General features: G+C 42.2%; 1 protein-coding gene across 2 annotated transcripts in view; it reads left to right on the forward strand.

Moving 5' to 3' along the window:
• LOC144805533 (uncharacterized) overlaps positions 1 to 17,771 on the forward strand; it is a 297,575-nt gene extending 279,804 nt beyond the window's left edge. For both annotated transcript variants that reach the window (XM_078672068.1, XM_078672067.1), the window contains one exon: positions 13,888 to 17,771. In XM_078672068.1, the coding sequence (XP_078528194.1) occupies positions 15,239 to 17,308 (2,070 nt within the window). In that variant the 5' untranslated portion in view covers positions 13,888 to 15,238 and the 3' untranslated portion in view covers positions 17,309 to 17,771. The remainder of the gene's footprint in view (positions 1 to 13,887) is intronic.
• Positions 17,772 to 18,939: the final 1,168 nt, after the last annotated feature.

An 18,939-nucleotide genomic window follows, 5' to 3' on the forward strand; every position in this document is an offset into this window, starting at 1 on the left:
GAATATCAATTTGTCAAGGGGCAAAAAGAAAAATTTATCTACACAGGACAGGAATACTCTGAAGTCGTTACAAGACAATCCAGCTATCATGATTCAGAAAGCAGACAAAGGGGGAGCAATCGTTGTGATGAACAAAACATTCTACACTGATAAAGTTGAAGAACATGTTGCAGATATATCAACGTATCTACTGCTGGATAAAGATCCCATCAACGATCTTAAAACAACTTTAAATACAATTCTAGAACACTCATTGGAATTAGGACATATCACAGCAACAACGAAACAATTTCTAACAGTAGACCATCCCAGAAGACCACGATTGTATATGCTTCCCAAAATACATAAGAGTCTAGAAAACCCCCCAATGAGACCAATAGTAACGGGGTGCGGTACCATCTTCGAACCACTCGGAATCTACATCGATAAATTTCTTCAACCTTTTGTCCAAAAATGGCCCTCATATGTTAAAGACACCACGGACTTTCTCCTAAAATTGCAATCCACAAAACCAGACAATCGAATGATAATGTGCACCATCGATGTAAAATCGCTATACACGTCCATTCCCCATCAGGGAGGTCTAGAGGCAGTAGAATGGGCTTTGCTGAGCCAACCTTCAATCAGGGCTGAAAAAGTGTTCATCATGGAAATTTTACATTACTGTTTGTACCACAGTTATTTCCAATGGAATGAACGATTTTTTCTACAATTACAAGGGACCTCTATGGGTTTTGCCGGAGCTCCGGCGTATGCGAACACCTTTATGGCCAAATTTGAAGCTGACCACATATACACTGATGAAGATTGGCAGAAGCATGCAGTTTTATATTGCAGATTTATAGATGACATCTTTGTCATCTGGAATGCAGAAAGATCCCTATTGGAAAAGAAACTGCTACAACTTGATCAACACAATGAATATATACAGTTCACTTCCAACATCAATGAACAGAAAATTTCTTTCTTAGATGTGGCAATCACTTTGGAGAATACAGAGATACATACAGAAGTCTTCCGTAAAGAAACTGATGTGAACAATGCATTGATGTATGAAAGCTTTCATCCGCAAAACTTGAAAGATAATTTACCGCTCTCTCAATTCATGAGGATTAAAAGGATTTGTTCCAAACAGTTAGATCTGGAGAAACATCTTGATATACAACAGGATAAATACGAACAAAGAGGTTATCCAAAAGAATTATTGGAAAAAACAAGACAAAAAGTAAAAATGTTCGATAGAACGAATTTGTTGCACCAAAGGATGAAACAAAAAATGGAAAGACAAGTATTTGTTCTGAAATACTCTACTAGTTCTCAAAAAATCAAGAACATAGTGAACAAACATTGGGCATTACTACAAAATGAATCAGACTTTAATGGCATTTTTGACCAAAAACCTATGTTCGCCTATACAAGGTCTAAAAACCTCAAGGAACTTTTAACGCCTAAATTCGAACAAAAACAAACGTTGTCCTATAAGGGCATGAAGAGATGTGGTAATTGCGTTCATTGCAATAATGTGATTATAGGCAAGTCTTTACACCATCCACAGACAGGAAAAACAATCCCTCTATTTTTCAATGCTGATTGCAACTCCAGTGTTCTCATTTACTACATAAAGTGCCCATGTGGGAAACTTTATGTGGGTAAAACTGAGCGCAAAATAAAAATCAGAATTTCTGAACATAAAAGCACTATTAGAAATCAAACCATCAAGAGCCCTTTGGCAGCACACTGGCAGGAGGCAAAGCACAGCATAGCTCAACTGCAGTTTTCAGTCCTAGAGAGAGTTGAGAATTTTGAGGGTACAGATCTAACCAGATCTCTGCTTCAGAGAGAAACTTTTTGGATAAAAAAACTGGGGACTCAGGACCCCAAAGGGTTAAATGACAAAATAGATTTTTCATGTTTTCTGTAGAGAAATTACCGCCACAGAAGGCACCATGTGTTCTAAGCCATGTAGCGATGGTTGATCTTAAATAAAATTTGTAATGTTTTTCCCACATTTATTCAGTGTACATGTATAGCACAAAACGAGACACCACTTTATCATTTATTTCCATTTTTATTTTTATCTACACATTTTCAATGTTGCATGCACTTTCACCATCGCGTTCACGCGTATGTTTGGATTTAGAAGTAGCGGATTGGCAGAGAGAGCCCCACGTGGTCACTAGTAACAAGGTCTATCAGGAAGTGGTGCCGTGCTCAAAGAGAGCAGACCGGTTTAGTTGTTGTGGTGACGCCAGAGGAAGTAGAGTGATTCTGATTGGCTGGCATATGAACCATGCGGAGATTTAATGTGAAAGGAGGCGCCAGAGCATTCGAACGTTCGGCAATGGCCACGAGAGTTGTTTGCGAGGAGCAGCGTTAACATTAAGGTACGCAGTTAGGAGGACTTGGGCTATGTTGATTTCTCCTCGAATCTACTGGAATGTAGTTTGGTAATTCTTATTTTGGTCTCTTTGCATTTTAGAATTATTAGCGATCACGAGTCTTCGAGTGGGTAAGTCGAGTTGCCGCGTTGTTGTTGTGTTTGTAATTAGAGTGGAGCTTTGAACACAAGAAAGAGTGTGTTCATGTAATGTTTTTTCATTGTTTAGGTCGTTCTATTGTAGAGGCACAAGGAAAGGGTAAGATTAACTAGATCTCACAGGGTGAGGAGGTGGTGGAGCACTACACTAAGCACGTTCGTTTTTTTACTTTATTTTATGTTTTTAATTTAACAAGTGGTCCCAAAATGTAACGCTGTGTTTTTTACATTCATGTAGATTTCAGGCCCCGGAGGAAGAGCCCTACAGGGCTCGAAATGCATCGGGCTTCTCATGCGCATATTGTCATTGTATAATGTCATGTTGTCATACTGTGTTATATACGCTGTATTCTTCTATGTATGTTTCTGAGTTCTAAAAGATTTGCAATGTTTAAAAACATGTAAGTCCAGGTCAAATGTACTGAATTGAAAAGTCATGTTGACATCATCGAAAATTTGATTTTGATATGGTTAAAAAAAAATTTGAAAAATAAACTCAACAGAGTTTTGCAACAGTGCACAGTGGTCGGGTGTAATTTCACTCGAGATAGAATCTTCATTGATGCCCACATGCAGTCGTTCATTCGCAACTGGCCAACCTACTTGGAAGACACATCAGACTTCTTACGAAGTCTGTCAACTATCGACACCACAGAAGCAACGGATTGGACTCTATGCACAATTGATGTGACAGCATTGTATACATCAATCCCTCACAGACAAGGCCTGGAAGCAATAGAGTGGGCTCTTCTTCGTGACGACAAACCAGAGGAATTAAAGTGCCTAATATTGCAGCTACTAGAATTTTGCCTGTTAAACAGCTATTTCACATGGGAGAAGGAGTATTACATGCAGCTCACGGGGACAGCCATGGGTTTTCCGGGGGCCTGCGTGTATGCAAACATCTTCATGGCTAAGTTCGAACTGGACTACATCTTGGAAGACTCAACTTGGCAGGATGGTCTAGTATACTACAAGAGATATATAGACGATGTTTCTTAATATGGAAACGGCCAGTCGCTGACCTAATTCGGAACATCAAGAGTTTAAATCTTGCTCACTCCAGAATACAATTCACACACAATGTTAGTAACGATGCACTACCGTTTTTGGATGTCTGGGTTGAACTTCGAGGGAACTCCATCAACACAACGCTTTACAAAAAGCCTACTGACAAGAACACCGCACTTCTGTATGGAAGCTTTCACCCTTCAAACCTCATTAATAACCTACCGGTGTCTCAATTTATGAGGATCAAAAGAATATCTTCTGATAAGGCAAGTTGCGACAAACATATGGAAACACAAAAACAACGCTACTTGGATAGAGGATACCCAAGAAAACTACTAGAAGCTCATGTGGACAAGATAAAAACAATACCAAGGGCAGATCTCTTGAAAAAAAGAACAAAGATTGAGAACAAAAGGATGGTATTTGTATCTAAATACTCTACAGCTTCCAGAGATATAAAACGTATTATTCTTAAAAGATGGGAGATCATACAAGTTGAGAAAGACTTTGGCACTCTATTCAGTGACACACCTATGTTCGCATACAAGAGAGCTCAGAACTTAAAAGAACAATTGAACAAACCCAGACAATTTACAGACACTATTCAACAACCCGAAGAATACAAAGGTACCTCACGCTGCTATAGTTGCAAAAATTGTAATAACGTAATACCAGGTAACATCCTACTACACCCACGGACAGGTGAAAAAATCCAATTGAGACATAACACAACCTGCAATTCAGAATTTGTGATCTATTCCATTAAATGCCCGTGCGGCTTGATATATGTCGGCAAGACCGAACGTAAGCTGAAACTGCGACTTTCTGAACATAAGAGCCGTATCAGAAACAAAAACTTAACATCACCACTCGCAAAACACTGGTGGGAAGTTGGCCACACCATCGCACAACTGAGATTTCAAGTCATTGAACTACTTCCACAACGATTGGGCCTTAACAACTCCAAAATCCTACTACAAAGGGAGGCCTTCTGGATTCGTAAACTGCAATCATTGACCCCCACAGGGTTAAACGACAAATTGGACATGGCATGTTTTTTGTAGTATGATCAAATAACATATACTGACACTTGATATATAGCAACCCCTAGGAGACTCACATACTTTGTCAGATATATACATTAATACGTTAGGTATATCCTCAGGAGGCTACTATAATGATATTTACAGAAACTTTCTTTATGTAACAATGCTTGGTATGTAAAAAATACCAAGAAGGTCTCGAATTCATTGAAAAACTCTATGAGTAAAAATGTTTTACTGTGTAAGATTGTAGATAATGTCTTATATGGATTGTACAATGCAACTCGCTTATTCATTTTACTTTCACATTACTTTTTTGGCAAAGTGCCTAGCTGTAATTTTTTAACCCTAGCTCTGCCGGCACCTAGGGAAAACTAGCAAACCTATACAGTTTTGAAAACTAGACACCCAGGGGAATCCAGGATGGGGTGACTTGACTGCCTCCCACCAGGTTCTGTTACCCAGAATCCCTTGCAAACCTAAAAAATTGCCAAAAAAACAAATTTTCCCACACATTTCTGTGGTGGAAAGTTCTGGAATCTGCGTGGATCCACAAATTTTCACCCACCCCGCATTCCCCAAAGTCTTATGAGAAAAATGGTACCTTAGTTGTTTGGGTCGGCCTAGTGCCTGCGACAGGAAACGGCGCAAAACGCAACATGGTCACACCTCAGTTTCGCATTGAAAAATAACCCTTTTTCAACAAAGTCCCTAGCTGTAGTTTTTGAACCCTAGCCCTGCCAGCACCTAGGGAAACCTAGCAAACCTATACATTTTTGAAAACTAGACACGCAGGGGAATCCAGGATGGCGTGACATGACTGCCTCCCACCAGGTTATGTTACCCAGAATCCCTTGCACACCTAAAGAATTGTAAAAAAAAAAATCACATTTTCCCAACATTTCTGTGGTGGAAAGTTATGGAATCTGCGTGGATCCACAAATTTCCCCCCACCCCCCATTCCCCAAAGTCATCCGAGAAAAATGGTACCTCACCTGTGTGGGGCGGCCTAGTGCCTGCGATAGGAAACGGTGCAAAACGCAACGTGGTCATACCTCAATTTCGCAGTGAAAAATTACCCTTTTTGGCAAAGTTCCTAGCTGTAGTCTTTGAACCCTAGCTCTGCCGGCACCTAGGGAAACCTAGAAAACCTATACATTTTTGAAAACTGTATACGCAGGGTAATCCAGGATGGGGTGACATGACTCCCTCCCACCAGGTTCTGTTACTCAGAATCCCTTGCAAACCTAAAGAATTGTACAAAAAAACACATTTTCCCCACATTTCTGTGGTGGAAAGTTCTGGAATCTGTGTGGATCCACAAATTTCCACCCACCCCACGTTCCCCAAAGTCTTATAAGAAAAATGTACCTCACTTGTGTGGGTCGGCCTAGTGCATGCGACAGGAAATGCCGCAAAACGCAAGGTGGTCACACCTTAATTTTGCAATGAAAAATGACCCTTTTTTGGCAAAGTGCCTAGCTGTAGTTTTTTAATCCTAGCTCTGCCGGCACCTAGAGACACCTAGCAAACCTATACAGTTTTGAAAACTAGACACCCAGGGGAATCCAGGATGGGGTGACTTGACTCCCTCCCACCAGGTTCTGTTACCCAGAATCACTTGCAAACCTAAAAAATTGCCATGAAAAACACATTTTCCCCCACATTTCTGTGGTGGAAAGTTCTGGAATCTGCTGGATCCACAAATTTTCACCCACCCCGCATTCCCCAAAGTCTTATGAGAAAAATGGTACCTTAGTTGTTTGGGTCGGCCTAGTGCCTGCGACAGGAAACGGCGCAAAACGCAACATGGTCACACCTCAGTTTCGCATTGAAAAATAACCCTTTTTCGACAAAGTGCCTAGCTGTAGTTTTTGAACCCTAGCCCTGCCAGCACCTAGGGAAACCTAGCAAACCTATACATTTTTTAAAACATGAGGCACAGGGTCAAGACTGATTTGCATATTGCCATGTCTGAACTGGTGTGGCGTGGTGAGCAAAATAACGATGGATTAAACCCAGATCTGTGGTTGTGGGTGAATTTTTTGCCAATGTGCAACATTCCGTCCATCAGCTTATGTGTTTTATTTTTCCCAAAAAAACCCTGGCGTCTACAGGGCTTTTTGCCCCTCCCGGATGGGCAGATTGGGGGCTAATGCCACCAATCTGCCCCCCCGGGGGGTTGAATGTCCACTAGACGCCAGGGAGTTTTTTGGGCAAATTTTAATTAGGGTGGAGGCTGCCCAAAATGGGCATGCCAATATCCCCACCCTAATTAAAATTTGCCCAAAAAATCCCTGGCGTCTCCTGTTTGCCCCCCTGGGGGGCATATTGGGGGCTAATGCCCCCATCTGCCTCTAGGAAAGGCGGGAAGGCTATAAGTTTTGCGGAGAATGGAGTGGGGGCATGGACACACCTGTTTTGGGCAGCTCCCACCCTAATTCAAATTTGCCTAAAAAAAATCCCTGGCAACTAGTGGGCTTTTCGCTCCCCCGGGGGTGCAGATTGGGGGCTAATACCCCCATCTACCCCCCAGGGGGGCAGAAAGCCTACTAGGCGCCAGGGATTTTATTGAGAACATTTTAATTAGGATAGGGGTTGCCAAAAATGGGCATGCCAATGCCCCCACCCTAATAAAAAATTTCCCCCAAAATCCCTGGGGTCTAGTGGGCTTTTTGCCCCCCCCGGGTGGGGGAAGATTGGGGGCTATTACCCCATCTGCTCCCCAGGAAGGCTGCAATTTTTGTGGGGGAGTGGGTGGGGGCATGGACATGCCTGTTTTGGGCAGCCCCCACCCCAATTCAAATTTGCCCACAAAAAATCCCCGGCGACTAGTGGGCTTTTTGCCCCCTACAGGGGTGCAGATTGTGGCTAATGCCCCCATCGTCCCCCAGGCAGGGCAGAAAGCCTACTAGACACCAAGGTTTTTTTTGGTAAGTTTTACTTAGGGTGGGGGTTGCCAAAAACAGGCATGCCAGTGCCCCCACCCTAAAAAAAAATTGCCCAAACAAATCCCTGCAGTCTAGTGGGCTTTTTGAACCCCAGGGGGCAGATTGGGGGCTAATGCCCCCACCTGCCCCTCAGGGAGTCTGAAAGTCCACTAGACACCAGGGAGTTTTTTGGTCAAATTTTAGTGAGGGTGGGGGCTGCCCAAAACGGGCATGCCAATGCCCTCACCCTAATTAAAATTTGCCCAAAAAGTCCCTGGCGTCTACTGGGCTTCCCCCCCCCCTTCTATGGGGGCAGGAAGGCTGTAATATTTGCAGGGAAGTGGGTGGGGGCATGGGCATGTCTGTTTTGGTCATCCCCATCCTAATTCAAATTTGCCAAAAAATAAATCCCTCGACAATATGTATGAGAGGGTGCTGCACTCGATGTAATAACACTTAGGTCAATTCTTAAACCGTAATGGATCTAGACTTCTACGTAAGCAAAGGATTTGAACACGTGCATGATGCAAACACGTATGCCAAATTGGATGGAGATCCAACAAATGATATCACTAAGAATTTGGACGCAATACTGGATAAATCGGAAGAACTGGGCTGGCTAAATACCACAACTAAGAGATACTTGAGGCAAATTTACCCAAGAAGACCCAGGATATATTTCTTGCCCAAAATACATAAGGATCTTAAAAATCCCCCGTTCAGGCCGATAGTATCGGGATGCGCATCCATCTTTGAGAATTTGGGAATCTTCATTGATGCCCACATGCAGTCGTTCATTCGCAACTGGCCAACCTACTTGGAAGACACATCAGACTTCTTACGAAGTCTGTCAACTATCGACACCACAGAAGCAACGGATTGGACTCTATGCACAATTGATGTGACAGCATTGTATACATCCATCCCTCACAGACAAGGCCTGGAAGCAATAGAGTGGGCTCTTCTTCGTGACGACAAACCAGAGGAATTAAAGTGCCTAATATTGCAGCTACTAGAATTTTGCCTGTTAAACAGCTATTTCACATGGGAGAAGGAGTATTACATGCAGCTCACGGGGACAGCCATGGGTTTTCCGGGGGCCTGCGTGTATGCAAACATCTTCATGGCTAAGTTCGAACTGGACTACATCTTGGAAGACTCAACTTGGCAGGATGGTCTAGTATACTACAAGAGATATATAGACGATGTTTTCTTAATATGGAAACGGCCAGTCGCTGACCTAATTCGGAACATCAAGAGTTTAAATCTTGCTCACTCCAGAATACAATTCACACACAATGTTAGTAACGATGCACTACCGTTTTTGGATGTCTGGGTTGAACTTCGAGGGAACTCCATCAACACAACGCTTTACAAAAAGCCTACTGACAAGAACACCGCACTTCTGTATGGAAGCTTTCACCCTTCAAACCTCATTAATAACCTACCGGTGTCTCAATTTATGAGGATCAAAAGAATATCTTCTGATAAGGCAAGTTGCGACAAACATATGGAAACACAAAAACAACGCTACTTGGATAGAGGATACCCAAGAAAACTACTAGAAGCTCATGTGGACAAGATAAAAACAATACCAAGGGCAGATCTCTTGAAAAAAAGAACAAAGATTGAGAACAAAAGGATGGTATTTGTATCTAAATACTCTACAGCTTCCAGAGATATAAAACGTATTATTCTTAAAAGATGGGAGATCATACAAGTTGAGAAAGACTTCGGCACTCTATTCAGTGACACACCTATGTTCGCATACAAGAGAGCTCAGAACTTAAAAGAACAATTGAACAAACCCAGACAATTTACAGACACTATTCAACAACCCGAAGAATACAAAGGTACCTCACGCTGCTATAATTGCAAAAATTGTAATAACGTAATACCAGGTAACATCCTACTACACCCACGGACAGGTGAAAAAATCCAATTGAGACATAACACAACCTGCAATTCAGAATTTGTGATCTATTCCATTAAATGCCCGTGCGGCTTGATATATGTCGGCAAGACCGAACGTAAGCTGAAACTGCGACTTTCTGAACATAAGAGCCGTATCAGAAACAAAAACTTAACATCACCACTCGCAAAACACTGGTGGGAAGTTGGCCACACCATCGCACAACTGAGATTTCAAGTCATTGAACTACTTCCACAACGATTGGGCCTTAACAACTCCAAAATCCTACTACAAAGGGAGGCCTTCTGGATTCGTAAACTGCAATCATTGACCCCCACAGGGTTAAACGACAAATTGGACATGGCATGTTTTTTGTAGTATGATCAAATAACATATACTGACACTTGATATATAGCAACCCCTAGGAGACTCACACACTTTGTCAGATATATACATTAATACGTTAGGTATATCCTCAGGAGGCTACTATAATGATATTTACAGAAACTTTCTTTATGTAACAATGCTTGGTATGTAAAAAATACCAAGAAGGTCTCGAATTCATTGAAAAACTCTATGAGTAAAAATGTTTTACTGTGTAAGATTGTAGATAATGTCTTATATGGATTGTACAATGCAACTCGCTTATTCATTTTACTTTCACATTACTTTTTCCTCATTATTTTCTCTTTATTATTAATTTTTCCTCACTTTTTTCATCATTTTCCTAAAAACTCTCCCTTTCTCGATAAAGAGCATTCAAACTGCAATTCCGGATAGGTATAGCGATCTAATAATGAAATTTGTCAATACGGATAAAACACTATTCAGAAATGGCCGACACTTTCTCTCTAGTCCGGCGTCCATGTGATAAGGGACTCACTTGATCACAAAGCTCGAACGAAACGCGGATGCGTGAGCTTTTCTTTCCTGCTCGAATGACTAAATCTGTAACCGGTAAGAGACAGTATCTTCGTTTTCTAATATCTAATGAGGAGGCTTACTATTCGCATAGAGAGTGTATGTGTGTTTTTGTACACAGAACTATCGCTAATCCTGAAACGCCAAGCGGGACTGATTCATCTATCGAACCCGCAGGTAAGCGGATGCGCTTTACCTAGTCGGTAATTTTTTTAGCACTTTTTCGGCAAATTAGCTAAGCCCATATTTTCATTTTAAATTTTCTGCAGGTGACCTCGTAAAAATCCGAAAGGCTATAGTTTTGTAATAACGACAAACTATACAGGTAAAAGACACCTCACCCCTCTTTTTTGACATGAATACAGTTTTTTATATACATTGAATATCCGTGACTAAAATTCGCTTATTCGCATTTTTTTAGAAAGAACGGACTAAGGCTACAAGTACAGGTGAGCCTTTCAAATTAATTTAGGTCATCGTTATTCACTCTATAACTAGTGGAGAATTCACAATAAGTAATTCAAACCATCTCCTTACAGACATAGAAAGCAGAAGACAATACCAGATATAAGCACTATATCATGTAGTGACAGCAAACAAATTGCAATAACTAGGTAAGCTACATGCAACATAAGAGTTTTCAGCATATACATACTCACCCTCCTTGACATCAAGAGTAATAAGGTTTCTTCTTTCTTTTTCCTTTCTCTCCAATAGACCCCTGACGAAGGGGCTTGGCCCCGAAATGCATTGGGTGTTATTGATTTGTTTTCAACAATTTTGAGATCAACTGATATAATTTGTGTTCTTGATGAAAATGCAAACTTTGAATGATTTTCCTGTGATTCATTGATGAACAGCACATGATGATTGTAATGTTATAAACTTTTCTGATAAGATATAAGATATAAAATGCATTATATGGACAAAAGGAGTATTTAATTTTGTTGTGCGTGCTGGAGTCCTGGTGGTCTTCAGGCACCAGGCCATATTCAGTTTAAAAAATAAATCCCTGGCGACTAGTGGGCTTTTTGCTAATGCCCACATCTGCCTCCCAGGGGAAGCAGGAAGCCTACTAGGCGCCAGGGATTTTTTGGAGCTAATCCTAATTTGGTTGGGGGTTGCCAAAAACGGGCATGCCAATGCCCCCACCCTAATAAAAATGTGCCCAAAAAAATCCCTGGTGTCTAGTGCTCCATCTGCCCCCCAGGGGGGGGCATGAAGGCTGTAATTTTTTGCCAGGGAGGAGGTGGGGCATAGGCATGCCCATTTTGGGCAGCCCCCACCCTAATTCAGATTTGCCCCGAAATAACCCTGGTTTCTATTGGGCTTTTTACCCCCCTAGGGGGGCAGATTGGGGGGCAGAAAGGCTGTAATGGTGGCACGGGTGGGGGCATTGGCATGGCCGTTACAAGCAGCCCCCACCCTAAAAAAAAATGGTGCAAAACCAAAATCCCTGCCGTTTAGTGGGCTTTCTGCCCCGCTGGGGGGAAGATTGGTGGCTACTGCCCCCTCTGCCTCCCAGGGGGGGCAGAAAGGCTGTACTGGTGGCTGGGGTGGGGGCATTGGCGTACCCATTTCGGGCAGCCCCCACTCTAAAAGAAAATGGTGCAAAAACAAAATCCGTGGCATTTAGTGAGCTTTCTGCCCTATCTGTCCCCCAGGGGGTGCAGAAAGACTGTAATTATTGTGGCTATGGGGTGGGGGCATCGGCATTCCCTTTTTGGGCAGCCCCCACCCCTAATATATATCAAATAAAAATTCCCTGGTGTCCAGTGGGCTTTCTACCCCCAAGGGGGCAGATTGGGGGCTACTGCCCCCATCTATCCCCCCAAGGGGGCAGAAAGACTAATGATGCCAACATTTTTATGGGGGAGCAAAGGCCCTTGCCCAGAGGCTGCTCCCCCCTTCCTGGTGCCTAGTGGGTGGATCCTTGCTTCTGGGTGTCTTGATGAGCTGGGCTCATTATGAGCACATGTGCACGGTGTGCCATGACGAGCTCAGCTCGTCATGAGCACTCAAGGGGTTAATATCCGGGCTCCGGGTAGTGCTGTAGTCTAGGCATGCAGAGTAATTCAGGGGTCGAGGGGTGCTTCAACAGGGTCAAAGTCTATGGTCACTTTCCCCTTTGCATAATTTCTCAGATTTTGTATTACAGACTTATTACAGACTCCAATGTCTCAGCGACTTACGGACAGATCAACCTTAAGTACTCGCCACACACCTCTTTCAACTTGTCACTCACTACTCACTGTTCATTGCTTGTTCGTTGCTATTCGTCGCTGTCAAGAGTACAAGGGAGAATGCTGGCAATCCTTGAGGAGCAAGAGCGGGATCCTGAGACAGTCCCACTACAGACGGCAGATGTAGGCACTTCCCTCCGCTCCTCGGCTCAGCTATGCTCTGCTCAATGCTTGGTATATATGTAAAATCAGGCGGCAGGCGAAGGCTCCTCTGTGCCCTCTGTGCTCCTCTGTGCCTCTGTGCCCTGGAGCAGCCGCCGCACCAGCAGCACCGCAGGCCAAGCCTCCTTTGACCCCTGCAGCGGCAGCCACACGAGCAGCACCAGCAGCGCCTTAGCACAGCGGTGCCGGCAGCGGACGTTCCTGCCCCCACAGCGATCCATAGAACTTAAAGCGCCCGTATAACAGGACGCGGGTGAAGCGGGAGAAACCTTCGGCAGTGGGAACCGGTCACAAAACAAACCCTGGCAGTCGTCCCAGGCTCCTCTCCGCTTGCTTGTCAACTCCTGCTCGGCTCGGCCCCTCGCCTCTACTCGATACGCTCTGCCGAATTACAGGCCGACAACGACTGTGAACACCAACAGAGGGAAGAATTGTGTGTTTCCCCCAGTTAGAAAAAAACCAGCATAAGTCTTGGCTGCTTCTGCTGCACCCAGAGTCTTATGTGTCTTTTCAGTCTAATTTTTCTGTCTGGAAAAAAATTCTGTCCTGATTTTCTGCACCCTGTAAATCCAGGTGCAGGAAAACCTAACAACTGATAATCAAGTGGAATAAAATGAACACATGAAAGTACGCCTTGATTCATACTCTGGACCATAGTTGAGGGATTGGTCTAGGCATAATCCTCGCAGAACACATTAGATTTGCTTGAAATTTGCTTGAGATTTGCCAAAACTCAAAAGTCAGGATACCAGATACAAGTAGGTGGTAACTCAGGGCAGGGTAAAACGCCTGTTGTCCGTGGAGGAGTCATTCCGTTCCCAGAAATCTGCATTACAAATTAATTAATAGTATATATATTTTTTTATATCTGTTTGGTGCCAGTCCATACGACTTTAATATTTTTCTTTGGGATTCTATGTTACAACTCCATTTGGTACATGTATCCTTAATAAAATGTTTAAAATTCTACAAATCCTCACTCCTACATCCAAGTACTCTCATGCTACCATTCCACACTATGTTCTGTCTGAAAAACAGCTCAACATTTTCAAAATTCTGCATTGATTTGGCTTGTACATTATATTTTTGGAAATGTACATGTATTAACTATTTAATTTTAATACTTTAGGTGATTGAAATTACGGACGAAGAAAGCAAGATTTAGCACTAAGCAACTGAATGTCAGTGCCATAAGAAGGATTATTTTGAAAAACTGAAGGACATCCAGCATTCTACGTTTAAACAATTTCCAAATATCTAAGTGTGTCGAGGAAAGTACTATACCTGTAAGTGAAGTCTCTAATTTTGCTTTTTATTAACCCAGAGCAAAGCCATATCTGTTCACACAGCATCAGAAATAATTTAGAAAGACCACTTCAGCATCCTCATCTGAAATATTAGCAGAAAGACAAATTGCCTCAGCATGACAGAATAACGTTCATCTAAAGCATCATGTAATTCTAGAGAGGAAGCACACACTGCATCAAAGAAAGTTACAACAAAAGTTTCTTCTGGATACCGCAAAGAAAAGACGCTGAAAGAAGACTCTGAAGCTGACACGTTAACAACCAAAAGATTGGAAAATCACCTTTGTTCAACAACCGTTTTAACCAGTTTCGCAAGTTTGAGACTATCTACCTCGGGATATAACACCTCGACCCACTCTGCTCATTCTTGCGAAAAACTTAAAAGTTCACCATCTCAGATTGTTTCCTTTTTATTGAGTACTGTTCTGTAATTCTATGTAAATCGCCTCAACATTATCTGTTGTGCAGGAGTTATATGTAAAACTGTTAAATATAAAAATGGATTAAAGGAGCACCGTTGCGCTATAGCTAATGTAAATAAATCCTCATCTTCAGGACTACAAACCTTAACCTTACACCAAACATAGAATTGGTAAAAGGAGCTGATGTTCTGCGACTAATGATTTTCAATATTACTGTGCACGGTCTAACCCCCTCAGTTACTGCCTTTACGTCAGTGCAAAAAGGTACTTATCAATTTATTAATTAAATATCAGACTAACACCTTATTACTGCATTGCTAAGAACCTATTCAAATAGACTTGAGAAAAACTTCAGTCACAAAATAAGTTGCTGCCGGATAGGCTATCACCTAAAGACTATTATCTGGTAGAAAAATGTCAACATGTGTTACAGGGCTGCTTCCAGACATATTTTGCTCAATTCAAGTGTTAAGAAGATTACACACAATTTCTTTTACAGGTAAATGCTGAACATTATCTAAACAAGCCTGACTCTAAAATCAGGTTCACCCTTACCGTGGCATATAAGCAAGAGAAAACTAAACATAGAGATATTAACTCTAGGAATAAACCTTATAAAAACACGGACTGTGAGAACAAATTCAGTGTTCAAACCCGCCTCAATCGAGGCAAAATAACCGAAGTTGGGGAAAAAGGTTACCTGTGCCAAAAAAGATACAGCCATTAATCTTATCTCACAGAATTTGACAGAATGCACACTGGGGGAAACCACTCTCAGTGCAATGTATGCCAAAAAAGTTTCAGGCGTAAATCTTATCTCACTGAGCATATGAGAATCCACACTGGAGAAAAACCTTATCAGTGCGCTGAATGCCAGAAAAGGTTTAGTATCAAACCGAGCCTATATCGACATGCATTAACCCACTCTGTGGAAAAACTTTACCAGTGCGGTGAATGCCAAAAAAGTTTCAACCGTAAATCTTATTTCACTGAACATATGAGAATCCACTCTGGGGAAAACCCTTATCAGTGCTCTGAATGCCAGGAAAGGTTTTGTAACAAACAAAGTCTTTCTCGACATGTAATAACCCACTCTGGCAAAAAACCTTACCAGTGCTCTGAATGCCAGAAATGTTTCATTTACAAAACCAGTCTCATTCGTCATAGAATAATCCACACTGGGAATAAACCTTATCAGTGCATGGATTGCCAGAAATGTTTCATTGACAAAAACAGTCTCACTCGGCATAGAAGAACCCACACTGGGGATAAACCTTTTCAGTGCTCTGAATGCCAGAAATGTTTCAGTTGCAAAAGCAGACTAATTGAACATAAAAGAATCCACTCTGGAGAAAACCCTTATCAGTGCTCTGAATGCCCAAAACAGTTCAACCGTAAATCACTTCTAACTGCACATTTGAGATTCCACACTGGGGAAAAACCTTATCAGTGCTCTGAATGCCAGGAAAGGTTTTGTAACAAACAAAGTCTTTCTCGACATACAATAACCCATTCTGTGGAACAACCTTATCAGTGCTCTGAGTGCCAGAAATGTTTCAGTATAAAAAGTAGTCTCACACGGCATACAAAGATCCACTCTGGGGTAAAACGTTATCAGTGCACTGAATGCCACAAATGTTTCAGTGAAAGAAGCTATCTCACTCACCATACAAGAACGCACACTGGGGAAAAACCTTATCAGTGCCCTGAATGCCCAAAAGATTTCAAACTTAAATCACTTCTAACTGCACATGTGAGATTCCACACTGGGGAAAAACCTTATCAGTGCTCTGAATGCCAGAAATGTTTCAGTGAAAAAAGACATCTCACGCTGCATATACAAACCCACACTGGGGAAAAACCTTATCAGTGCTCTGAATGCCAGAAATGTTTCAGTGAAAAAAGACATCTCATGCTGCATATATTGACCCACACTGGGGAAAACCCCTATCAGTGCTCTGAATGCCAGAAATGTTTCAGTGACAAAGGAAGTCTTTCTCGACATACAATAACCCACACTGTGGAAAAACCTTATCAGTGCTCTGAATGCCCAAAATATTTCAAACTTAAATCACTTCTAACTGCACATGTGAGATTCCACACTGGGGAAAAACCTTATCAGTGCTCTGAATGCCAGAGATGTTTCAGTGACAAAATGAGACTCACTAAACATACAAGGATTCACACTTGGGTAAAACGTTATCAGTGCACTGAATGCGACAAATGTTTCAGTGAAAAAAGCAGTCTCACTCAGCATATAAGAACCCACACTGGGGAAAAACCTTATCAGTGCTTTGAATGCCACAAAGGTTTCAGTCAAAAAAACAGTCTCATTCATCATATAAGAACCCACACTGGGGAAAAACCTTATCAGTGCTCTGAATGCCAGATATGTTTCATTCAAAAAAGAAGTCTCACTCAGCATATAAGAACCCACACTGGGGAAAAACCTTATCAGTGCCCTGAATGCCACAAATGTTTCATTGGAAAAAACAGTCTTGCTCATCATATAAGAACCCACACTGGGGAAAAACCTTTTCAGTGCTCTGAATGCCAGAAATGTTTCAGTGAAAAACGCAGTCTCACTTACCATATAAGAATCCACACTGGGGAAAAACCTTATCAGTGCTCCGAATGCCAAAAATGTTTCAGCCAAAAATCTCATCTCACTGAACATGTGAAAATCCATACTGGTGAAAAAAATTATCAGTGCTCTAAATGTCAGGAAAGATTCAGGGGTAGAGATGGTTACAAGCGCCATAAGAAAACACACCATCAAAATAATTCAGTTCTCCGAATGCCAGAAAAGCATCAATTTTAAACACAATCTCACTCTACATGAGCAGACGCACACAGGGAAAAAACATTACCAATGCTGTGAATGCCAGAAATTCCTATTTGATAGGCACAGCCTCACTAACCATAAGCGACTCTATACTGATGGAAAACCTTATGAGTGCTCTGAATGCCAAAAAAGCTGCAGAGAAAAACGCTATCTCACCATGAGAAAATTGACACTGGAGAAAATCCTTATGCCATAAAAGCTTGAATCTGAAAGACAGAGTTATGCTTCATGAGAGATCCCACTCTGGGGAAAAACCTTATGAGTGCTCGAAATGCAAGCAATGTTTTGGTTACAAATTACTTCTCACTTGACATGAGCGAACTCACACGAGGGAATAAAAGCCTTATGTGTTTTCTGAATGTCAGATAAGGTTTAGTCTTGAATACAATGTCACTTCACAAGAGAGAAGTCACACTGGACTAAAGCCTTATACAGGAGACGAAAGCCAGAAACGTTTTACTCAGAAAGGAGATCTCTCTAAACATGAAAAATACATCAAGATGAGGTGAAAAGTAAGGCGTATCTTGAGTTGCAGAAAAGCTTCTAGCAATCTGACTTCACATGAGAGAGCACATATTGTAGTTGCAATAGGATTCATCAAAAAACTCTTGCAGGATAACTTAGGCTTCCCACATGCAACCTCCAAAGAAATTTCAGGCCTGGAAATATTTTTAATTGCAACAGAATCCACAATTTGAGTATCTGAAAGTTACAAAACTCTCAAGGTCTTTACTTTAGACAAAGAAGTGTCAGTGGTTGCAAGAATCAACTGATTGCCAAAAAATCACAATAATAATGTCTTAAATTTTACTCCACCCAAAAGGTTTCTACTCACCCTTGTTTCTTAACATATGACTGATATCTATATTTTCACGATAAGATTAAGCCTATGCAGAGTTCCTCAATGAGGAACTCTGCAAAGTGATAAAAAACTCTGGCAGTCTACGCGGAGTTCCACTAGCAGTGGAGTGCGTAAGGGTCATGCCGTTTGTGGTGATTTTGATCTCCTGGTGTTTGTCCCGCCCTGTAAAAATAATCACGAATGGCACCATGTGCAGCACAAGAGGGTGCAGCTGCTTCTACTCGAGCGGCAGCTTTGTCAATGTGAAGGAATGTTTCTCAACACGAGTGGTTGTGACCTGCCGCGACCACTCGCATTGAAAAATCCGACTGCCCGCTTTGAGAAATAGCCCCAGGAGGTTGATTTTGCTCGCCAACTAGACCATGGCGGGCGCGAGCAAGTTAAAATCTCATCAGGAAGTGGATTTTCCCGCTCCGGCACATGACGTTGAAGAGCGCAAGCGTAGAAAAAACCTTGCTATGCTCCATGATCCGGAGTTTTTAGGATCTATGCGAGCTCCGCGGAAAACTCCGCGAGCAGAGTTCACCACCCAGAATGAGATAATATACGACACCATGAAAACATAACAAACCAGTTACTTGCCTTCGGTAACGCTCTTTCTGGTGGGTACTCCTTTACCTGCAGATTCCTCCCTTGTGAATATCCCCCACACGCCAGACTGGGTCCTCCAACTTTAAAGCAGAGTAGGAGACAACATCCAGCTCAGTGTCGACATCATTCTGCTCCAGAATTGACAAGCGGAGAC

This window comes from Lissotriton helveticus (genome assembly GCF_964261635.1).
Source record: "Lissotriton helveticus chromosome 1_1 unlocalized genomic scaffold, aLisHel1.1 SUPER_1_unloc_14, whole genome shotgun sequence".
Classification (NCBI taxonomy): domain Eukaryota; kingdom Metazoa; phylum Chordata; class Amphibia; order Caudata; family Salamandridae; genus Lissotriton; species Lissotriton helveticus.